General features: G+C 36.7%; 1 protein-coding gene across 10 annotated transcripts in view; it reads left to right on the top strand.

Moving 5' to 3' along the window:
• Positions 1 to 631: 631 nt before the first annotated feature.
• Positions 632 to 24455, top strand: part of EPHA5 (EPH receptor A5) — a gene marked incomplete at both ends in the record, with an annotated part of 318509 nt that continues 294685 nt past the window's right edge. For 5 of the 10 annotated variants that reach the window (XM_084234105.1, XM_084234106.1, XM_084234107.1 and 2 more), the window contains one exon: positions 722 to 821. Coding sequence is in view for 5 of the 10 variants with exons in the window: in XM_084234099.1 (XP_084090225.1) it covers positions 632 to 821 (190 nt within the window). Of the gene's footprint in view, positions 1007 to 24455 lie in introns of all 10 variants that reach the window. The other 5 variants (XM_084234099.1, XM_084234102.1, XM_084234101.1 and 2 more) reach the window with 2 other exon arrangements.

A 24455-nucleotide genomic window follows, 5' to 3' on the forward strand; every position in this document is an offset into this window, starting at 1 on the left:
GCTCAGACCCTCCCCTTGTCAGTCCCCAGCCCGCAGCTGTTTCCTTCTGCCAGCCTCTTTGAACTCTGGATCTCTCCCTTTGCTCGCCTCGCTCCGATCCCCCATACCCCGTATCCTCTCAATTCCGCGTCTATTATCCTCAGCCACCCGGCTTTTCCCTCTTCTTCTTTTTTTTTTTTTTTTTTTTTTTTTTTACCGACGATTCCTTCTTGACTTGAGATGACTTGTCTTCCTGACCCTCGTCCATGTCAACCCTGAAAACCGAAAAGGAGCCTTTATCTTTCCCCCTCGTGGCATCTCAAAGACTGCAATCCTTAAAAAGTCTTAAGAGGCAAAGGAACGGGACGCGGGACCTTCTCGCCAGACACCCTCGCGCCCAGAACAGAGCTGCACCAGCAAGCCTAACTAGTGTTTCCTTTAGCCCCGCTGGAAAGGAGGGAGAGAGGCGCCGGAGCAAACTTCAGCGGCTTCAGAGGATCCGTGGCTCCCGCATTCGGAGGAGCCGCGTGCCAGAAGGCGAAGGACCCCACGGGGATCTAGGAGGAGACGCGCGCCTCCCTCGCCCCCCGCGCGAGGGCTGAGCCGGGCACAGAGCGGCGCGGGACAGCAGCGCCGGAGGCGGCCGGGGAAGATGCGGGGCTCAGGGCCCCGGGGTGCGGGACGCCGGAGGCCCTCGAGCGGCGGCAGCAGCAGCGGCGAGCCCCCCAGCACTTCTGCGTCTCTGGCCGGTTGCTACTCTGCACCCCGCAGGGCCCCCCTCTGGACGTGCCTTCTACTGTGCGCAGCTCTCCGGACCCTCCTGGCCAGCCCCAGCAATGAAGGTAGCACCGTGGGGGTGGGGACCGCGGCCACCCGGGCGGATGGGCGAGGCGGGGCCTGCGAGTGCGGGTCGGGGCGCGCTGGATGCTGCTGCCGCGGACTAAACCTCACGCCTGGTCAGGAATTAATATTTGTCGCCCGCGTTCTCTGGCCTTTTCGCGCTCCCTCTGCTCTCTCTGGTTGCATTGTTTGACACTAGCAGCGGAGGGCTGGGCGAGCGACCTCCATGTGGACAGAGGCTGGCTGGGGGGGCTGGGAAGTTAGAAGCCAGAGGGTGAAAGGGGTCTGGGACCTGCTCCGGGAGGTTGGGTGCGGCTGGGTCTCACTGGAAGCGTGTGGGGAAGTGACATTTCGGTCTGGAAGGAGTAGGGGCTGCCCGAAGCGCAAGGATCCGGATCTTGGGAGCGGTGGGGCTTTCAGAAACCGTTATTTGAGGCTGATGATGGGAAACATTGTGGGGGTGGCTGGATTCTTTTATTTTGGGGGAAAGTGCCTTCTGGGAGTTGTTATTTAGGGCATCACCAGATGCTATTCTGGGGTGGGTGACGAGAGCTATTATTTCTCGAGGGAGGGGGATGGCGAAGGAGAGAAGGCGCCCCACACTGTGGGGTGCCCTTCACTTTGTGGGGCTCGTCATCACACTGAGGCGAAGTGGAAGCAGGCGGGAAGGTGGGATACCGCGGGAGGTGGAGGGGGGAGTGTCCCTGCCTGGAAGTTGCTGCTGGAACCCATCAGGGTTATGTCTCCGGGTTCCAAGACAGAAAAATCCCTCCAGCCAGCGCCGATCCCGGAGTCCCCAACCCTCTTCCCCACCCCCAATTCTGCGCTCGGAACCCACACCACTGTCTCGGCTGGCGCTGGGAGAGTAGGGCCGCGCGCTGGAGCAGTGCCTCACAGGTGCCGGGAGCTCCAGGAGTGGAGCTTAGTCCCTCCTCCCGCCAGCGCTCTGCAGGCAGCCCTCGGCCCCTGGGGCACTGCCGCGGGGTCCCTCCTCTCACACCCCGACTGCGCTCGGGTCTCAGCTCAAGGGCGCATTCCTTTCGGGTGGGGGACACATCTTAGATCCGGATCTGGGTTGCGCGAGGCGATCAGCTCCACTACGTAAACATCAGGAGCCCTACCCCCATCGGCTGCAAGGCTGGGGCCGCTTTGGGGCTCCCGGTGTCTTAAGTGAAGCACAGAACCTTAAAAAAAAATTCCTTCCCCTCCTGGGGCAGGGGAAGCTGGACCGGAAAGATCAAGCAGCGGCGGCGGAGTCGTGTGTGTTCTCGTGACTTGCACGGGTAGTGTCTTGGCCACGGGAGAGGCGCTGAGCTGGTTTCGGAGCTCTGCCAGCTTGCTATGAGCCATGTGAAAGCAGGGCAGACCCAGACTCCCCACCCCTTGCCATGAACTTCTTTCTTTAAGCCCTAAATTTATTTTTTCATCTAATTTAAGGATTATATGCAGTTCCATCCATCCATCCCTCCGGCCCTCCCTCCACATATATACACACGTACATATACACACACATACACACATATATACTGTGGGGGGATATATATGCATATATGCACATATATGTATAGATAAGATCGTCCATGCGTATGTATATATGTATGCACATATATATATATATATGTATAGATAAGATCTTCCATGCATAAACCCGGTGAGTTGAAAGTGTTTTCTGAAGTCATAGTCCTTTAACATCTCTTGTTAAATTTGTTGTGTTAGAAGTCTGGAGTATTATGACAGACTTAGGAGTCCTTTTATTAGCTATCTTGTTTCATGGGAAGGGAATCTTGTTTTTGATTTAAAGAGTAATAGTAATACACATTTATCATTTCATGTTCTTGTTATTTCATTCCCCCCCCCCCAAGGTATGTTGTGTAAAGGAGGCTTATGTAGAGGTTAAAAAGAGTAGTAGCTCTTGCTTAGAGACTGGAAGAGATGAAGCCTCTGGTGATACTGAATGAAAACTGAGACCAAGACTGTTCAGGAAGGAGTAAGAGGCAAAAAGAAGCAGGGAAGCAAGGAAATAAACCAGTCTGATTCTAGAAAATATTGTAAGCAGAACCTGTATCTTGTGGAAAGTAGCTTGGATTTTACAGACTTAACACCCACAGGTTGTATTGTCCTAACCCCAGCTATTGGAACACATCAAAACTTGCGTTATAGTGAGAAGGGGTTGCAGGGATCTAACCAAAATTTAGGGGTATATTATTCCCCAGTGCTCTGAAGACTAAACATAAAAGCTTGTTTTTTTGTCTGGGGCAAATATTGGAACATATTACTATTTTATATAAATAGAAAAAATATATTAATATCTATGACTTTATCTCATTCATCCCATCTTTGTCGAACACAGTTTTGCTCTTTTCATTAATATCATTCCAGATCTTTAAGTTTCTTTTGTAAGATTCATGTCCTTAGTTTCATTTTGTTTTTCTGTAATAGTGCTATTATAAACTGATCAGAGAGAATGTATTAAGATATTAATAACAACAGCAGTCTATTTAAGACTTAAATTTGAATTTTTTAGTTTGTTTTTGATTATTTCTTGAGGGACTTAGGAAGCTAAGGAACTGAAAGATTCAGTGCCTGCACTGTGTCTATTAATAACTTGCTCTCATATACTTTGTTTTCTGTAACCTATAAAATGCTTAGCGATTTCTCAAACTATAGTCTATGTGTGTCTTATAGTGTATATATATGTCTTATGTAAGTGTATAATATGAATGTTCTCATTATAAAAGAGGGGAAATTTAAGGCAGAAATAAATGTGAGTTTATATTAATAAGAGGTATTGTACTCACTTTAAAAAATTTAATTTAGGTATACAGAAATAAAAAATAACCAGGGAAAGCCAAACATAAATACCTAGAAGCTTGAATTGATATACAATGAAAATCAGCATATATTGGATAATGGACAATAAGAAAAAAACTTACTTTTTAGCTTGAATCTAAGATTAAAAAAATTAAGTTTCTTGTTACATGCATTAGGCATAAATTACATGTGGAAGAAACCTTTCAACTATAGTTAAATAGATACAGCATTATAAAATAATTTAGAGGCATGTTAAGCAAGAAACTTGTCTAAGATGATCAAGTAAGATAAATATAGGCAAGTGTATCAACAAGTGAAAATTTTAATAGATTTTATGTGTAAAAGAAGCATGTCCACTGTTATGAATATTGGAGGTGGCCCTGAACTTATTCAGTAACTGCCACTTTTTGCTGTCTGGAGATATATTTGTAAACAAGCATTATTTGACAAGTGCTTTTCGCAGCAGGGATTCTTGGCCAATTACTGCTGAACAGCTCTGCATTGAAAATGATTCACCCGCAGTGAATCAAGCTTAATTCATTGAAGCTACAGCCAGTAATGTCCCAGTAAAGTGTTTCTGACAGTTGTCAGCAGTTCGTGTTTTGGAAAGTCCAGTTTCTTGTCCCTGAATGTTTTGTATGTTTGAGAAAATGGAATGGATTGGTTCTGGGGACAAAAAAGCCCCAAAGAGAAACATGTAAAGGGAAAAGTTATGGCCTAAACTGTTTGAAACAATCATAAAATTGTAATTGTTTTCAGTAGAAAGAAAAGGAAGAAAGTTTGTTTTAGGGTTTTTCTTGGTGTATAATAGGACCAGGCCCATAAAACAGATTGGAAGACATAATTGATTTGTAAAACTAAATGACTTTGTTTTGTGACCTTGTCATCCTGTAGTAATTCATTTCCTTTTAGAGGAAGCAGCAGGACCCCACAGAAAAGGGACAGTAAAATCATTCCCTCACCAGGACACTACTGAACACAAAAAGAGAGCCATTACCCCTATTTGAATCATAGATTGTTGAAACTAGAAGGGGCCATAAATAGTTAGGCTTTTCGCTTTAAAAGTGAAACGGGAACTGAGGGTTGGGTCTTGAAGTTTTAGGTTTTATCTTGAGGTATATGAAGATCTTGGTTGTCTGATGTCTGGATGACAGGTAAGAGGATTTTATTTCCTCATCTAGGATAGAGAAGAGAGTGGACAATTCTTGCATTTGCCATGGAAATTTTTCCTTTGATTGAAAATGTTCTTGTAATATCATCATTCATAAATACTATTAATTCTGTATTTCAGTTCTTATAGGATATTGTTGTTATGGGAAAGGGCTCGTTTTCTATACTTAGAAATGTATTACTATTATTTAAATTATTAATACTCTGCTGTACAAAATGTGATCACTTAGAACATTTCTTTATAAAATATAAAAATGAGATGTAACTATTGATAAACATTCCCAACTGTTTAATGGCATATTAGAAATTATTCAGTATCACTGCTGTTGAGAAAATTATTATGCATTAGTAATTTTCACTATATTTTTCCTGGTTGATTTGACCACTTGAATCTTTTTGGGAGTGCTCTGTGGTTTTTTCCCCCCACATATTTGTATAAAGCTAATTATTTTCTTTAAAATTTTTGTTTATCTTTCATTTGAAAGAAAGCTTGCTACCATTGACTATAAAAATAGATTATATGCATATGATTATTTTAACTAACCAGTTATTCTTCCTCTTATGAGTCAAATTTAATTTTTTAAAAATGGAAAAATGTGCTATTAATATCTTGAAGAAATTACTATGTACAAGTAATGATGACTCCTTATATGTTGTTTTAAAATTTTGAATTAACAGATAGATCTTTTCCATTTTACTAATGAGTAGTTTGAATTTAGTAGAGTCCTTAATTATTCAAAGATGATTATGACATTTTTAGAGATCTTAAAATAGTTTTCCAATTATTTTCATAAAATTAGCTAAAGTTTGAATATCCAAACTTGCTCATTAACCATTACAGTATTTGTCATTTTTATTTCTTTTCAAGAGTGAGTTTTAACTATAAAGGCAATATGGGAGTTAAACATGTAAATTGCTACCTTAGAGACTCAGAATGACTCTTACTATTCTAATATTTCTGGTGAGTATGTATTTATCCATAGAGCAGAATAGCTCCTTCTGGTATGCTCTACTGGGTAAATACATATTTAGTCTGATCAAAATTTATATAATCAGTCAGTTAGAGATTTCTTCAAAAGCATTATAATAGTCAATTACGTATATAAACACATCTGACAGTAATTTTAATTGACGTTAGAAACTTTATCATATGTTCTATCTCAGACTAGATTGCACACGTACATTTATATGCCTGTATATAAAGGTGGATACACAATAAAATGAATTTTAAAGGCTTTGCAAACAAAGGTTGAAATATTTTATAATTCTTATAAATGTTTAACTATATATTATTAAAATAATAAACAAAGTGAATTTGTTGAGATACATTTGCTAGAGAAATGGATAAATAAGAGCTTCTCTGCTCTATTCATAATGCTTTTAAAGCACTCCGGATGAATTGAAAAACTGGAAGACTTGACAGTTACTCACTGTGAAAATCTTTTCTGAACCATTTGTTCTATTGCAAATGTTTATTTTTGAAAGTAAGTAATCTATTTTTATATAGTTTTTAACTTTGAAAACAATCTGTGTAAGTTCCTAGAGGAGTCTCCCTTTATCTTATATTTCCCTTTCTCTTTTTAAAACTCTTCTTAAAACTTTATTCAAAGTTAGTAAAATAAATTTTAAAGCATTTGAACAAGATACATTTGAACAAAAAAAATAAGTTAAGAATTTCAAATTCAAATTTGGGACAGCAAATCATTTTTGATAATACCTTTATTAAAAAATACAACATGCCATAATAAAATTTCCACAAAAATAGGGTGATCACTATTGCCATAAAATGTATCATGAAGTAGCTATTTATAAATCAAGTTCAAATAGATAGTGATAGAGATATTATAAAATATTAAAAGCTTATCAGAATTTACATTTTTCTTCTGACACTAGAAATTTGCATACTTAGAATTTGTTCTTCCATTTATTCTAATTACATAAATTCAAGTGATAACTCTAAGTTAAAATTCACATTATAGCAACAGTAGAAAGCACCTAATTGAGTTATGATTCAGATCAATAAATATCTTGAGTATAATTTTAAAATTCTTTTTTAATGTCTTTACCACCTTACCTGCTATAATCTGTTAGTATAAAATAAAAAATAAACTACAAGAAAAAAATACTGCAAAGTGCATACAAATTTGAATTATGCACTGAAAAGTGTGGTAATTTATGTTTTGCTCATTTTTTGTCTTTTAAAGAAAGTTTACCTAAAATTTTCATCTAGTATCCATAATGAGAATATCAGCTGTTACAAAGTCATAAAAGAAACTTTTAATTTAGTAGGTCTACCACTTGGAGTGTTTAAAAACTCTATGGTATAGTGTGATGATATTTATTAACTGCCATTAAATGTTAGAAGATTTTTAAATGTGTTTTTATCTTCAGTGATTTAAAAAAAAAAACTGTAAGGAATCATTTATAGTATTTAATATTGCCAAACAGTCTCTGAAAAAATGTGTGTAAACTTAGTATTTAGAGTGCCATATACATTGAATTCCATGTAAAGAAATCTGGTAAATTCTGTTCATCATTAAACTTTAAGTCTTCCTATAAGTTCTACAGTTTTAGTCTGTGGTCAGCATTTATGTTACTTTACTCCTTTTTAAATTAAATATCATTCATATTGTTTCTTTAACTATTAGAGAACATATAAGACTTTGTTGATCAAACGCTGATTCTAGGGACATGCATTCTCCCCCATCCGTGTCTCCGAGATACTAGGTGATCATGGCTTCAATTGTTGTAAAGTTATTAAGAAGAGTGCTGTAATTTGGCCAGATGTACAGTGGGAGAGTTGTGGCGAGTCTGGAAGAAAGAGTGGGAAAGGATGTCGAAGTGGTATCAGCATGAAAATGATCCTGATGAAAGTACTTGGTCTTTATTTTTTATCTGATTTTTAAAAATATCACACCTACACGTCGTATACACATGTACACATTCAGATTTTGTATTTGTTGAAGATATAAATTCCAGCCAAATGGAAAAAAAAAAAAAAACCTCTTGAGTTTATTTTATTTCATTCATTTATCTTTTTCCCTTTTATTTCTCTGTAAGATCTACTGTTTTAACTAGTCATGCCAAATACTTGTGTCATTAGACACCCTGCAGATTAAATAATTGGGATTAAAGAGTCTGTGATGATTCTAATTCTATTTTAGTTGCTGGACTGTTGCCCAGGCCATCATCTCAGTCCATCACATATGGCTTCAGTTCTTAACTGAACTGGGACCATAACTCTGTTAAGTAAATGACTTGGGGGGTAGGGGGGATGGGGTGCCAAAACTTGAGGGTTGAAATATTTTGCATATGGTTTGTGAGAAAGTGTTCCTACTTGGAAACATGTTTCAGGCTAAGTATTGGAAGACTAAGAGAAAATACAGTCTGTTCTTTTACTCAGAGATGGGTAGTGTCTTTTGTCTCTTACAATAATTTCTCAGATTTTCATCTGTCACATATCTTTTTCCCCTCTGTCCCTCCTTCCTTTTGCCTTACCAGTCAGACACTTTGACTAGTCTTAACAAGGTAGAAGGGCAAAGTAGAAGGTAAGAAGCCTTGCCTGTTAGGTTTCAACATTCCAGGAAATCATGATTCCTCAGTAGGTGATAAGACAATATAGTCCTCTTAAATAAATCTTGGAAACCAGTCCCTAAAGAAAAAAAGAGTAGATTTTGTCAAGTAAAGTGATTTTTTTAAACTAAGTAAATCGGAAGTAAAAAGTTTAAATCTTCTCTGTCACTTTTGCATTTCCTATAAGATAACTCACTTATTTGCATTGCTCTGTCTCCACATTCCTGTTCCAGGATGCTTGTTAATGTCTTTTCTGTGGAAAGACAAACTCAGCAGGTAGATCCTGCTGGCACCAGCTCAGCCCAGCAGTCAGCAGCAGGAGCTTTGTCTTTGAGCCAAGTTCCTAGTTCTGTGAGGCCTCCCCTCATGTTCTGGCTGGGCAGGTGAGGCTGATGCCTCCTCCTGTGGAAGAAGACAATGGACTCCCTTCTCCCTCAGGAGTTACTTTCAAGGCAAGGAGTGTGTAGAGTCTCCTACAAGGGGGTACAGAACACCTTCTGAGAAAAGTAGGAAATACATGGAGACTGCAATGTCTGAAATTTTAACCACTTCAAGTTTCAAACTATCATATTTGATTTCTCTGGTAAGGACGCGGGCAGGAACAACAGAACCATTTAATCTTGCAGGTTTGTTGTCTCTCTAATTAATCCTGTGAAACAAAGTAAGAAGAGGATCTAATGCTCTGGCATTAAACAAAAAGAAAAATGTTGGAATTCAAAACATATTTGTTTTTATTTTCTTTTGGGTTTTGTTTTTGGTTAATCTCCATCACTTACTAACTTTCAGTTCTGTGAACACTCATTTAGTTATTAATTTTTATTTCAGTTTATTTATCTGTAGTAGGTTACTACCTACTTCACATAATGTAGAGAGCAAATAAAGTTAAACTACTCTCTAATTGGCGGAGCACTGTACAAATGTTAGTTGTGGGAGTGCAGCTGACTAAAACCTCTGCATATCACATGCATGTCAACACCTTATTGGGTAAGGATTAGGATATAAGAAAACACTGCTGCAGGAGTTTTGTGGATTTAAACTTAAGGAAAATTTCTTTAGAAAAATAATACAAAAATGGATTACTTTTGCAAGTATAACAGAAACATGGACATAATGACCACATTGCTAATGCCTCAATGACATGGAAGTGACTCTTGTCATTGAGGGCCTTGTAGCTTAATTTTAATTGACTTTATAGTCATTGTGCTCTCACTGGGAGTGAAGAATGTAGAGATGTAAAGATAGTGGTATGGGGCCTCCCTGGTGGCATAAAGGGTTAAGCACCGCACTATGAAGCAATCCGCAGCCTCTGCAATATGAGTTCGATCCCTGGCTGGCCAGGGAGCAACCCATGTGGTGAAGCAGACTTCTCCTGTCTGTCCCTCTGCTCCCCTCAGCAGTGTATTTCAGTCAGTTTGCCTGTTCTGTTCTTCACTCTGTCTCTGTATCTGGTTAATCCTCTCATCCACCCCCCTACCCACCCCCGCATCTCTTGCTTGTACCCCAGTTCTTGTATGCATAAATAAATCTTTAAAAAAATAAAGATAGTGGTATGAGCTTTGTTATAGTCTTGAACCATCAACCTCAGCTTCTACATAATTACAGTGAATTATTAATGCACACTCATAAAGTTGTGTAAATCAAATGATACAATATATTTATTGTCTAGTAAAATTCATAGAACAAAGCAGGGACAAAACAAATGTAAGTCTCTGTGATTTCCCCTCCTAGTAAGTATGGGGTATTTGAGATTAGATTTCACAATCCCACGTATCATTTTCTTTGTATTGGATGATTAAAGAGAATCTAGGACAAGAAAACAATTAAAAAAAAAAAAGAAAATGAAAATTTTGCATAGAGCTAGCTAAGAGAAAAATCCACCACATTACATTATCCTGATTATCTGTAGGTTTCTTCATTATTTAATATAGAACAACACTTTGATGAGGAAAAAAAGAGAAAATCATAAGTACAATGATCCTGGACTATCAATGCTACATTTTACCTCATTATTTCCTAGGTGAAGGTTAGCTGTTTCTATTAGTCACAAAACAAATCAAAAAATAACTCCAGATATTTTGTATATTTAGTCCTAGAATAGTATATTTTTTGTTTTACCTTTTCTATAGAACCCTATACACATACATGTATAATACATATAACATACATGAAATATATATAATGCACACATACATATGTAATATATAATACACAAATGCAATATATAATACATGTATACATGTAGTTACCCCAAAGCAAAAACAATGATGTAAACCTAGTTTATCTCGGTAAACATAATGTGAAAATTTTTTTAAAAAATACATTTTGACCACTAAAATCCTGCTGAAAGGGCATAGTTGGGAGAATTAAATCCTTAGTCATTTCCTTAGTCATTTCCTGAAGTCTAATGCTATAATTTAATACCTCTGTTTTAATCTGAAATGTACAATTTTCTGTTCTGTTTAATTATATGCAGAATTTGAAATATTACTTAAAAACATAATTGGCCTTTTATATTTTCTGAAAGGTTTTAATATAATTCTCTGAGGATTTATCTGGTTTATATAGGTGAGCATGAGCAGGTTTAAGGAAATTTGGAGTATATACAGATCTACTTGTGAAATGCACATATGAATTTGCATGCTCATGGGTGCACACCTGTACACAAAAACTATAGCTAACATTCCCTATTGACATCCAGTGTGCCAGACCTTGTTCCAAGTAGAGTTTACATACATTTATTGATATATTTTTTAAACATACCTAGGAAGTATTATTATTACAGCTACTGCTGATACCATTATTATTATTCCTATTTTACACATGAAGGATCTGTGGCAGGAAATAGTTAAATAACTTGTCTGTGGGTACAGATCTAAAAGTGGTAGAGATCGGCATTCAAAACCTTACAGCATTGCTCTTATCTCTTCTATAGTGGGAATGTACTGAAACAGGAATGAAGGACATGTCTCTCTCTGTCCCACCAGATAAGTCCTCCCATTTCCTCATCTACTCTCTAGATTTAACAACTTTGTTTTATTACATTCAGTGGGAAAAAAAGCATCATTAGGAAGATAACATTCTGAACTGCTGACCACCAGGTGATGGCAAAAGCAAGCTGGCGTCAATTGGTTTCAAGGATAAACGTGCAGACCCTTGCCCACCACTGCTTCTACTCCATTATAAGGCTGGATAATACCCCTGCCTTCTGCCAAAAAGGAAGGTGGTCTTTCAAGCACAAGTCTGCTTCTCTCCTCAATTTGTCAACAATTTTGCCCTTACCTACCAAACAATGGATCATTTTATAGTGAGTAGAAAGTACAGTAATAGTGCATACAAAAATTCCATGTATGGTACTGGGTATAACTGTTTTCCTGGTCACTTGTAACTCCCAAGTTTTTTCCTCCTTACTAAATTATTGACCAACTGCTTGTCATCAGATTCTTCCAAGCTGATTTACTCCATTTTGATATCTTCTTTCATCTTTGCTCAAAATCTTCCACATGCCCAGGCTTTTGTATGTAAGATAACCAGTTTTCAATCCCTAGCTCAGTCTACACTCTAGATTTACCTTTGTGTGCAGAAATTTCATTGTTAAACTCTCCCCAAAAGTGCTAACTATTATTGTTCATCACCCCTTGTTTTGTTGGGAGTAGAGGGCTGTTTTGAAAATACAGTTTGGCCTTAACTTGTGACATATTTTTGGCGATAGTTCTGATAACAAATGAGGGGACTGAAATGTTCAGTAGAAAATATATTCATCTTTCATCTCCTATCCAAGGCAACCCCTTGGTGCTTTTTATTTTCCTTATATAGAGGGTTATATTAAATATTTTATAATCACTTTTATGCAACTTACAATGCAAGTAGCTTACACAAAGCTTTGTAGCTTACACAATGTACTACCCTACATTATTTCATGAGACTTTCATCAAAAAGTCTGTAGGATGGATTAGATAAATCATTGTTATAAACAGGAACACATAAAGATTTATCTGTTGAAAATCAGAATTCGTTTCAAAATCAGTCTTAGAAGTGCAGGATCTTTGTTTCACTTTGGGGGACAGTATATTGCTGGCCTGGAGCCTTGCTGAATCACTTATAGCTGTGTGACCTTGGGCAACCTAGAATACCTCTGTGCCTAGGCTTTCTTATCTATAAAATGGGGATTTTTATGATGGCTTGGAGTTTTAACAATTGAATGAGTTTGCATAATGAAATACTTTGTAAAAATTCTGGTACATAGTGAGAATTATATAATTGTCAAGAATATATGTTCTAAAAAAACAGTGTGGGTTGAGTCTCCACAAGATCTAATTTTCTGTATTAGTCAGTGAGTATAGTCTAATTTAAAATGAATGGAAATATTAGGAGGAAAATATTTCACTTCAGTTCAATTGCTCTAGCAGCCCTTGTTTACTCCCTAGTAAGCCCTTTAATGACTCTCCAATACCCTCAGGATAAAATATAAACTCCCTGAGCTGGGTACCAAGGTCTCAGGATTTGCTTCTGCCCTTCCTGACACTATTGTCTGTCCCTGCACTCCAGATTTCTGTGGGGGAAGCCTGCTTTTATTGCATTGGGGTTCTGGGTGCTCACTAGGAAACATTCAGGTCCTTCCTTCCTCTGACTAACTTGATCTTTTTACTTAGATCAATAAAGTAAGAACACTTCAAGTTACCCCAAGATTGTGTGTTAATTCTTATTCCATGTGAAGTATATAGCACATTGAATTAGTGTTGGGTTTCTCCTTTTTTTAATACTTGGAGTATTTCAACAGAATAGAAATAACTACAAAAAATAAAGATTAACCAGAGAAAGTTCTCTTCTGACCTGTTAATTCCCCAGTAACAGAGATAGTATCATTTGCCAACTAAAGCAAGTTAATTACTGGCAAGGTTTTTTTTTTTTTACATGTATAACATGCATCTATATAAAGAAAGTTTGGCCTGTCTATAAACTCATTGAAAGCCAGCAACAGTGCTTGATATTTCCTCAGTGAAGTATATTTATGTTTAATGAATTAATGTTATTAAGAAATGTCATCATTTGTTTGAAGACAGTGCTTTAAAAAAAAAAAAAAAACACCCAGTCTTACCACTTACTTCCCTTGCTGGTGGAACCAGTATAGCCCTTCTTCTAAATTTATAAGTAAGGGAGCTTAGAATCTCTGGTATTATAGTCTCTTCTAAACTTCTAATGAAAAAATGTGCAATTTGCCAACCCAAACAATTTATTAGGAAAAAATTTACCAGTAGAATATTTTGGATTTACCAAAAGAATCAATGAGAAAAAAGTTCTATTGAGATTGGTAAACAATTAGACAAGGATCAGTAGACATTTTTTGGTCACTATTTCATTAAGACTTACTCAGCTACTGCTTTCCTGCTCCCTTTTTTACAATAAATTCTCAGAATTCATGACTTGAGTCACTATCATTCAACACAAAATAAATTTCTCTGCTTTAAGCATGATTTAATTTTACCTCTAGAAAAACAATTAATATAAAACATATGTTTCTTAATGGTCTACATTTCTTGGGAAGAGATGGATTTACTCTTTTATTTGTTCTGGATTTCCCTGTATTATTTGGACTGTCACTTACTTTATGAAGCACTTTCGATTTATAACTTGGAAGGAATTCTTAATATTGCAGAGAGAGTAGTAGGAAAGTGGATACCATTCACCATGTGAATAGAATTCACATTTAAAAATAGATTTATAATGGAGAACATTAAAAATGTAGTGAGAAATGACTATTGAAGTAGTTTGGCTAGTGTGTTTAGTTCTATCCAGTGTCTGATTAGTGTTCCTGATTAACTGTCTCTTTGTTTACTTTAAAAATAATAATAAATACAGCAGAAATAGCAGTATATTCTACTGAGCTAAGAATTCTTTGATCTGAGTCTTTCTCTAGATGGGAATGATAATAATGACCATTTCTATGAAGACTATAACCATGTAATCTCTTGATTCTTATAGTAAATGTGAATGTGAGATGGCTGTTATTACTGTTATTACTGTTCACTGGTAGGAGATTAGGGTTGGGAGAAACTAAGTAACTTGCATATGTCACACAACAAATAAACAGGAAAGGAACCAGGTGTGTTTGATGCATAAGCTCTTGGTTACATCCATATGCTAGAGATTACATTTACCTAAATGTAGTTAGCATTATGATTTGTGCTTTAATTGTGCACACCATCTTTCAAGGAAAGAATCATGTTTTATTACTAAAATCACATTTTTGTAGGAAAAACAATTTATACAGGAATAATAAAATGCAAGTAAAATATATGAACACATGGAAAACCTTTGTTAAGAACGTCTCACTATCATTAATGCTAATGCAGTTGAACAGAAAACTTAAGTACAAGTTTTTAGTTACACAGTTCTCGATTCCTGGTCAAAAACCTGTCAATTCATCAAGAAACACATTTTTTTCCTGACTCTGGGATTTGAAATAAGCTGGTCACTGTGGTGGTGTTACTGGGCAAACTGAGGGGCACCCCCAAGACCCCCAAAACCTGCATGCTCTAAATGCATAAGAATGCTTAAACATGTGTAAGATCTTCAATAGAAAAGGACTTCAATAAAATTAGTGTGCAATAGAAAGAAGTGGAAAGAAAGGATATAGTTTCCAAATTAAGCACCCAAATCTACCTACCCCTTGTGGGTAAATCCTCAGCCAAACAGGTTTGTCCCAAAAGCTTTGCCACAAGTCTAAGGCACCTTCTGGTGGGGAACCAAAGGAAAGGGACAGAAGAGGCCAGCACATCTGGAAGGAAAAGAGCAAAATGAAAATATAAATCAAGATAAAGGCTGCCATTGTCAGCCTCCTCTCTTGTTTCTTACCCAAGTTTCTTCCAAGTGTCTCCTTCCATGTTCCCCAAGTCCCTGGAACAAATCCAAGGCAAGAAGCATGTTTGGATTCTTTTTCACCAGTCTCTCTGCTCCATGTGCCTCCTGCAGATCTTTTCTCCTGAGTCCTTCCATGGATGCTCAGCTAAATCCTTCATTGGGTGGGGCTGGGAACCTGGAACCTCCCCTTTGTTTGGAAACTAAACACTTATATTTGTGTTTGGGGCATTAAATGATATGATCAGAATTTTCAATATATGCAGAACTGATTTTCATCCTAATAGGTTATTACCGTCATTGTTGAAGGCCAGGAACATAATATTAGAAGTGGATTTCGAACTATTTTTAAGCAGTAAACTCTCTTTCAAAACAAATAACCATAGAAATCCAATACATAAAGCTGATAACAAAAGAGTTACTCAGTTTCTTGGCTGTGTTTTTACCTCCTCCCTCCCTTCATCTGTACCTCTGAGACAATTCTTTAGAACCACAGGGGCCATTGTGAGCTAAGTGTGAAAACCACATGTTAAATGTAAAAGGGATTTTGTGTAGAAGATCAATGTGCTGTGACTTCACCTGTGGCTTTCTAGATATCTAGCTTAAAAACAAATTAAAATATGTGGCAAAGTTTACTTTGAGCCAGTGTTCTCTAACCTATAGGAGCTTATCAGAGTCAACTTCAGAACATTATTAAATATGTCAAGTCTGACATATAAATAATAATGTCTAACAACAACAAAATATATTATGTCTAGACCCATCTGGACTCACTGAATTAAAATGATTAAAACAAGTCCCTTATAATCCATGGATTTATAATCTGGCTATCTGTAGTTTTAGAATATCAGTAAATAATTGTAACTTTTGTTCCTGCTAAAGAACCCTTACTGGGCCTCCCTGGTGGCGCAGGTGGTTGAGCGCAGCACTGTGAAGCTGTCCACAGCCTCTGCAGCGTGGGTTCGATCCTGGCCAGCTGGCGAGAATCCCACATGGTACAGCAGACCTTTCCTGTCTCGCCTGTTGTGCTCCCCTGCTCTGTTTCTGGTGAATCCTCTCATCCTCCCGCACATCTGGCCTTTACCCCAGTTCTTGTATATCTTTAAAAAAAAAAAAGAACCCTTAGAACAGAGATACTTAAGAGTGTTATCTTTGTTCTGGGATCAGTATAGTTGCACAGCTTTTTCAGACTCAGTTTGACATTGCCACAACATTTTTACTGTGCAATAAGTAGACTTGTCTCATTGAACAGATCATAGCCTAATTCAAATGTTATGTAATGCTAATTAAGAATAAGAACATACTGGGTGGAGGGGACATTCTAAATGCAATCTCCTGGACGCCATTTACTACATCCTAATTCTATAGGTTTTAGACTGTGTGTAATTTCAATGCAGGCAATTTCAGAAACACCACACTGAGACTACCTCACCAAATTTAGGTAGGTAGGTAGATAGGTAGATAGCAGATAGATAGATAGATAGAAAGATAGATAGAATGAACGTACTTATGATTAACACACTGGAAATGTTATATAAATATTTTCTAATATTAATCTCCTAAAATAAAATATGAAAATGTGTTAAGGCTAACGGTGACATGTATTAGTATCATGTAACACAATGAACCCTAAAGACATCCAATATGTTAATGAATTGTAAAAGGTAATATGAAAATGCAAAAAACTGAGTATGATTGGATATATAATCAGTGATTGTGCCATTTGCTATCAGAACTGATCCAGATATATGTATTAACATTTCCCCTTTAGATTCCTAGATAATATTATACTCCTTTTGAATGTGTTCATATCTATCCCTAAGTGCCAAAAGTTAATTTAGATAATTATACCCTAAGCGAGTCTGACTCCAGGGATATAGAATGATTATTTCACAGGTAGTTTAAATTCAAGCAAGTGTTTTCTCTCATCGTCAAGCAATGGAAAGTTTGGGTAATAAGCAAGATGCTTCCTGTTTAATTCACTGATGTATCCCCAGGACCAAGATGAGTTTTTATTGCTTAAGCAGACGCTTAATAAATATTTATAAAGGAATGAGCCCACCTTTTGCAGGTGTCATATTCCATAGAACTTTAATAGATGATAAACAAGTGAGCTGAACTTTTTCTTCAGGTGTTTATGTATTATCTGTATTATGTTGCAAATAATAGTAAAATTATACATTGGTGACTTAAAATGTAGAGGGCTCTTTTTATATTTGAGAAAGTATTTTCAGAATAGATACCTGGTAGTTTAGATTCAATAGTCTAATGTCAGGATGGGAGTCATTGCGGGTTTTTTTTTTTTTTTGTCTATCAAGATTGTTGCTTCCTGGTTGCAAGAAGATAGTTGCATCTCCAAATATCACATCCAGTTCAGAACAAGAAGGGAAAGAGGAGTCAAGAGTCATGTCAACTGTAGTATTCTTTCAGTTAAGAAAGCAAAATTTCCCCAAAACTAGCTAGCAGATTTCTGTTTATATCTCATTGGCCAAACCTATGTAACAAGGCCACCAGATTCAATGGAGCCTAAGATAATAGAAACATGATTATCATTATTTGCTAAAACCAGTCATGACCCATTGTGTGGTGCTGGGCATACTGCCACTCCAAACACGAGTGAGATTCTGAAACCAAAGGAAGAGAATGGATGTGAATAATTATTAAGTATGCAAGTGTCTGTCACAATACAAAAGAAAAATGAAAGTAATTATTTCCTTTTCTATGGAAAATAAGAATTAGTCAACTACCCAGTTTATATTTTGACTGAAGAATAGATATTAGGTACCAAGTTCATTAGTCAAAAAAGTATTGTTTCTTGATCCTCAATCATATCCTGTTAAGACATAAAATTCATTGCATATTAATACACTGACTTAAAAATATTTCAACTTGAATGCTACTGGTTATTTTGAGGTGCATAATTAGAATTGAGTGACAAATGTTTATGTTCAACCACCGACAATTATTGAATATAGTACTTATTAGTATTTCTCTCTGTTTTGCTTTATATTTTGACTAATTTTTGATGATAAAAAACTTATCCAAAATTTTTTTTTTTAAAGATTTATTTATTTATTTATACAAGCACTGGGTACAGTCAGAAGCACGGGAGGGTGAAAGAATTCACCATAGCCAGAGTGGGAAGCAGAGCAGGCAGAAGGACCGAAGTACGCTGCTGAGGGGAGCAAAGGGAGGCAGGAGAGGTCTGTGCGCCATGTGGGACCCTCCTCTGGTGGCCAGGGAGCAGCCAGGGATCGAACCAGCGCTGCAGAGGCTGCGGGCAGCTTCGCAACCCAGCGCTCAACCGCTGCGCCACTGGGGAGGCCCAAAAGATTTTTTGTGATAGGTATTTTTTTCTATTTTAGAGAACAAAAAATCATCATGTAGAGTTTACATCAGCCTACCAAAATTTGGGTCACTTCTTATTTTACAAAGATAACTAATGGGCCATCCAATTGTCTGCGCATTTTGAATATGCCATCACCTTAAAATAGACAATAAATTTGTGCAAGTTTCTGTCTGGTTTAGTGCATGTTCAGATCTAATCATCATTTATCCTACCCTGAAGGCTGGAAAGCTAATGATTATATAGATTGTTTTGCAATTTGGTATATTTCAATCAAGCATTAGGAATAATTAGGGAGTGGGAGTAAGGATTCATTCAAAACAAAGAATCAGCTTTGCATATATTACTCATTCTATTTTTGACATCGTGTACTTTTTGACATCTAAAGGGAAAGTATATTTGGACTAATAGATGCCTTGTTTTGGCCCAATTAACATCCTTAAAACATCATGAATAACAAAGAAAACATTAAGGAAAGAGGATTTATTGTTACATTGCTGCTTATCCTTTTGCCTTTGATAATAAACTACTATTTCTTCAGGAAAAACTCAAGTCGGCTTTTTTTAGAATAATATGTCTGAAGACTTCTAACTTATTTACGGTACAATTTAGCGCATTATGGTAGATGCTGGCTACCATAATGATGTAATATACCTTTCACAATTTGTTTATTTAATAAAACTCATTGTTATATATATGAATATATCTAAATCATATACCTATAAATGTATATATGCTTTAGAATTTTCAAAGAAGCAAAAGAAAGAACTTTGTAATTATATAGGCTTTGATTTAGATTTCAGCCATGAACTTATTAGTCCTTATTAGACCTTATAATACTTCCTTAACTTTTCTCAATTTCAATTTTCTTATATGTAAAATGATGAAAATAACATATCAAAGGGTCAGTGTTAGATTAAGCAACATAATGTATGTTAAATAGAGACACATCTAATTGTATGTTTCAATAAATTATGTTACAAATATGAGATGGAGGTCTTCAAAGTAAAGTAAATTCCAGTAAGTTTGTATAGTAGAAAACCAGAGCTATAGGACTAATGAGTATGCTCTATGCAGTGCACCTTTCTCAGGGTAAATTGTGAATAACATTTATTTTTTGAGTATTTAAGTATTGAGGATTAACATCATTTTGTAAGGAACATTTTCATATAGTGACATGGAACTAACTATTAAATAAGTATGTTTGGTAGTGTGATTATTTTCAAGCTTGTTGTGTTATCTAATGTTGACTTTTCTCTTTAGAATAAAATCAATATGTAAGATTTGACAGATTTGGTTACCACCACTGATAAGGTAGTCATTGAAAACCATAATTTATTTTTTTTTTTATGCCCTGTGTCCTGTGAATGTAGTTGATTGCTCATCATTCCTAATTTAACTGCCTCTGGACTTCATTGTCACTTTTTTTTTTTTTAAAGATTTATTTATTTATACAAGCACTGGGTACAGTCAGAAGTGCGGGAGGGTGGGAGAATTCACCAGAGACAGAGCGGGGAACAGAATAGACAGACTCACAAAATACACTGCTGAGGGGAGCAGCAGGCACGGCAGGAGAGGTCTGTGCACCATGTGGGACTCTTTGCTGTTGGCCGGGGATGGAAACTGCACTGCAGAAGCTGTGGGCAGCTTCGCAGCCCAGTGCTCAATTGCTGCACCACCAGGGGAGGCCCTTCATTGTCACTTTTGCCTAAACATTTTGTATGGATACCACACATATGGTGGATACTAGTTCTGAATTATTTTTCGCCATCTCTGTTCACCAGATATCACAGTTTTAGAGCATGTAACAATTTAAAATGTTTAGTATAGATTTCTGAATGATTTTTGCCTTCTTTATGATATGAATATTCTACTTAATTTTTGATGAGCGATGTCTAAAAACTTCTTTGTTTATAACTATGAAAAATACTTTCAAACAAAAGGGAAAAACAAAACAATAGAATTAGTAGAGATGAAAGTATTTTAAATGAACAAGGACAATACAATTGTAGTCAATAGTTAAACATAATGTTGGGTTGTTGAAAAAGGCATGATGTATTCTATGCAAAAATGTGTCATGACTTTTCCAACAACCCAATATAGTAAGATTGAAAAAGACAACAAAAATCTATTTTTGATATCGCCTCAAAGATAAATGATCTGCAAATTTAAGTGATTCCCTTGAAAATGTCATTGGAAATCTGTAAGTAGACTATTGGAAGTATCAAGCCATGATGAGGCCAGTAAAAGAGAGGCAGGAGTTTGCCTGCAAATTCTGCCATTTTGCAGTTGTACCAGTTAGGATGTCTTCCTCGGCAAATAACAGCAAATCACTTCCCCATTGGATTAAACAACAAAATTGATTTTCCCCACATAACAGAAAGTCCTAAGAGAGCAAGTTTCAAATTTAGATGGATTAGCAACTCTATGATATAATTTGGAACCAGATATTTCCACCCTTTCACTCTGCCAACCTTAATCTGTAGGCTTTGCTTTCCTGCTGATTCTCCTTATTTTCTCTAGATGGCTGCATCAGTTCCAGGAAATACACCCATACCCAGCAACTGCCAAGACAGCAAGGAGTTTCTTTTTCTAATATTTTCCTCTCAAAACTCCCTTCCCTTGCAGATCACCTTCACAGTTCATTGGACAAAACAGAATCAATAGTGAGACCACATAATTGGAACTGAAATAAGTACAGTATTGCTAAAATGAAGGAAGAGAAAATCCTGCATGAGAATGGAGAGGGAAATAGAAGCAAATATGGAAGGATTCACATTAAAAAATTCTCACGCAATTGGAAGGTTGAAGTGACTGAGTGAGTGAATGAGTGACGTAATGGTATCAGCAGCTTAGAAAGACTTTCTGGATAAAGTATTTTGAAGAAATTGTCAGGCATCATCCCTTTCTACTGACAAATTAGGAAAATTTTCAAGTTTAAAGCTACAACAGCAAGGATTTTTCTGGACTGGTTTTATGTGGAATGAAACACACCAACAGTTTAGAGAATTATGTGTGGCATATAGTTAGAGTTGGTTGCCTTTAGTCACTGATTCAATGTGAGGGTAAAAATGATGGAAGACGAAGGTGACTTAGCTGATTTTCTGGAAAGAACAACTTATTCTACTCTCTTACATGCACAGAAGTATGGTACACAGGAGGAGGAATTTTTTTTTTTCTTGGACAGGAGGATATCCCATTTGGGGACAGGCCGACTTTCAGGTGACTGTGTATCATGAATGCATTAATAACCAGCAGAATGCTTAATGAATTGATAGAAATTTCAGAAGTGGGCACAGAGGGTTGAGTGGCACAGCGGGTTGAGTGCAGCGCTGTGAAGCTGTCCACAGCCTCTGCAGTGCCAGTTCGATCCCTGCCGGCTGCGGAACAACCCACATGGCGCGGCAGACCTCTCCTGTCTCGCCCACTGCTCCCCTCACTAGTGTATTTCCGTCATTCTGCCTGTTCTGTCTCTGGTGAATCCTCTCACCCTTCTGCACATCTGGCCTATATCCCAATTCTTGTATAAATAAAATAGATCTTAAAAAAAAGAAATTTCAGAATAGAGAAATGGACACAATACATGAATTTGGGGGTGATTCACATTAACATTATACCTGAAAGACTTTGAAAGTCATCAGCTCTTCTAAAGGGTTTTTACACAGAAAGATAAATGCAAATATTGCCTGTAAAAAGCAACCAACAAACAAAAAATAAATATACCAGTCATTCCCTATCCTAAACAGTCTGAATTAGTACCATGTGCATATGAACTGGTTTGTTTTTTCAAGAAACTTTTATTATTAGGTTAAGTCCTAGTCAAGAATTATTGGTATAGAATGAGAAGTGAAGGAAGTCTACAAAAAAAGACTCTTGATCAGAGTTAAGGTTGGTAGTTAAGGAAGAGTAGCTTAAAATGGAAACAAGTAGCCAGAGATGTAGAAGAAAATCACAGACATATGTAGTCATTAAAGACAAACGTTGGGAGTTTTTTCATGGAGACCGTAGAAAAATGTTTCTTAAAGAGAAGGCAAATTAGTAATTCAGAACTACAATATATGATTATAACTATTGAGCTTGGTAACCGAAATTTTAGTGTAGTAGTGAATTTGAAGACGATTGCAATTAGTTAGGAATGAGAAGGGTGTGTAGAAATATATAGGGATATTGACATTGCATTTAATAACTTGAGTTTAGAAGAGTACAGAGAGAGGGTATTAACTAGAAGAGAATGTGGTGTTCTTTTTATGTTTTAACTAAATCTTTACTTTGTGGTTTAATGTGTGAAGGAATTAATTTCCTAAGGATAGTAGGTTTGTCAGATGATGTTGATAATCCATTTGAGGCTACTGTTAATTTAAAATAAATCAGTCTCCTTGGTTGTGGGATTATTCTCTAGCAGTATTCAAAGGCAGTGTTTCATATATAGTAAAGTAGATTCATTCAAGTGAAAGGTTTAATTCATGACCTTTGGATGTCCAGGGAGATAGGCATCTACAATCAAGGTAGTTCAATCCTGTCAGGTTGAGCCACTTGATTGCAGGAAGTCATAGGCATGATTTATGGTTTTTCAGGTAAGCCTCATGTTTTGCTTCATGTTTTCATCCTTCCTTAATTTCCTTGCTGGGGTGCAGTAGTGCACACTCCACTGCAAAATTTCATTGTTCTTGTTGTGTCTCTGGGTTTATTGAAAAGATTAAATGAAAGAACAAATATAAGTTGCCCAGTAGAACATCAGACACGTAGTAAGCACCAAGTAAGTTCTTTTTTTCTGTATTTTTTTTTCTTTTTTCTAAAAAAGGTGGTTTGCCTAGGATGCTCAATATTGCAAAATAAATTATGCTTGCCCATTCATTGACTGTGGAAATACATTTGGTTGTGAGTTCTTACCTTTAACTAAAGAGATGCTAGAAATCTATACAACACCCCTAAACCTATAACAATTTTACCAAATTTACAAATTTAGTTTTCTAATGGGAAACACATGTCCTCTTTCTCTGAATTCATTTTATCAAGTGTTCTTTATTCCCTGCAGCAGTTGTCAAATTATGAAATTTAGCCCGGAAGCAAAACGTCACATCTATGCTGAATAAGACCATCGAGAGAGGCTGGACAGCTCTATGTCTGGGGTTTGTTCCCACAGATTAGTTAAATGTGTGCTGTAATTGAATCCAGTAGCTTTTCTGATATTGTTAAATGAAAATCAATAGGCAAGTGCCATCAAAATTCTTCTGTATGTAATGGGACTTTGCTTCCATGCCTTTAGCAAGAGAGAATGCCATATTATTGACCTCAAATCCAAATTTTTCTCTCTTCATACTGTGGTGGAGGTCCAGCTACCAGTTTTTTTGTTAAAGTGAAAATCATGGAAAAGGGAAAAAAATAAGATAATGGTAAGAATATGCCTTTTGGCTCTCTCTTTAACCTATTTGACACAAAGATCACACATGCTCTCAAGGTCTTGCCCATAGATGGTGGTAACTCTGAGCAGTCTTTAGGCTTTTCAAAGTCTCAGGACACATTAATTCCTCTATATCTTTTTTGTAGACCCCAGTGCAACTATTTTTTTTTTTTTTACTTTTTTGTGACTAATATTAGCAAGATGTTAAGGAGGAAGCAATGGAGTCAAAGAGAAACACAGCAAATTATGAATATTTGAAAGTTATAATCATTGAAGAGCATATTTGAGTTGCTAACTCAGATTAATCTTTAATTGTTAGAATATGTGGCATTTAGGAATTAGAAATCTTCTTATGAATATTCTATTTTATTCATTCTGTCATCTACTTCCCCCCCCTAGAATTCCAACAAAAAGAACAGTTAGCAACCTCTGACTTTTTTGAAAGCAAATTTTCTTTAAAAGCTTTTCTCTGTTTGTTCA

The sequence above is a fragment of the Talpa europaea genome, assembly GCF_964194135.1.
Source record: "Talpa europaea genome assembly, chromosome: 5".
Taxonomy (NCBI): Eukaryota; Metazoa; Chordata; class Mammalia; order Eulipotyphla; family Talpidae; genus Talpa; species Talpa europaea.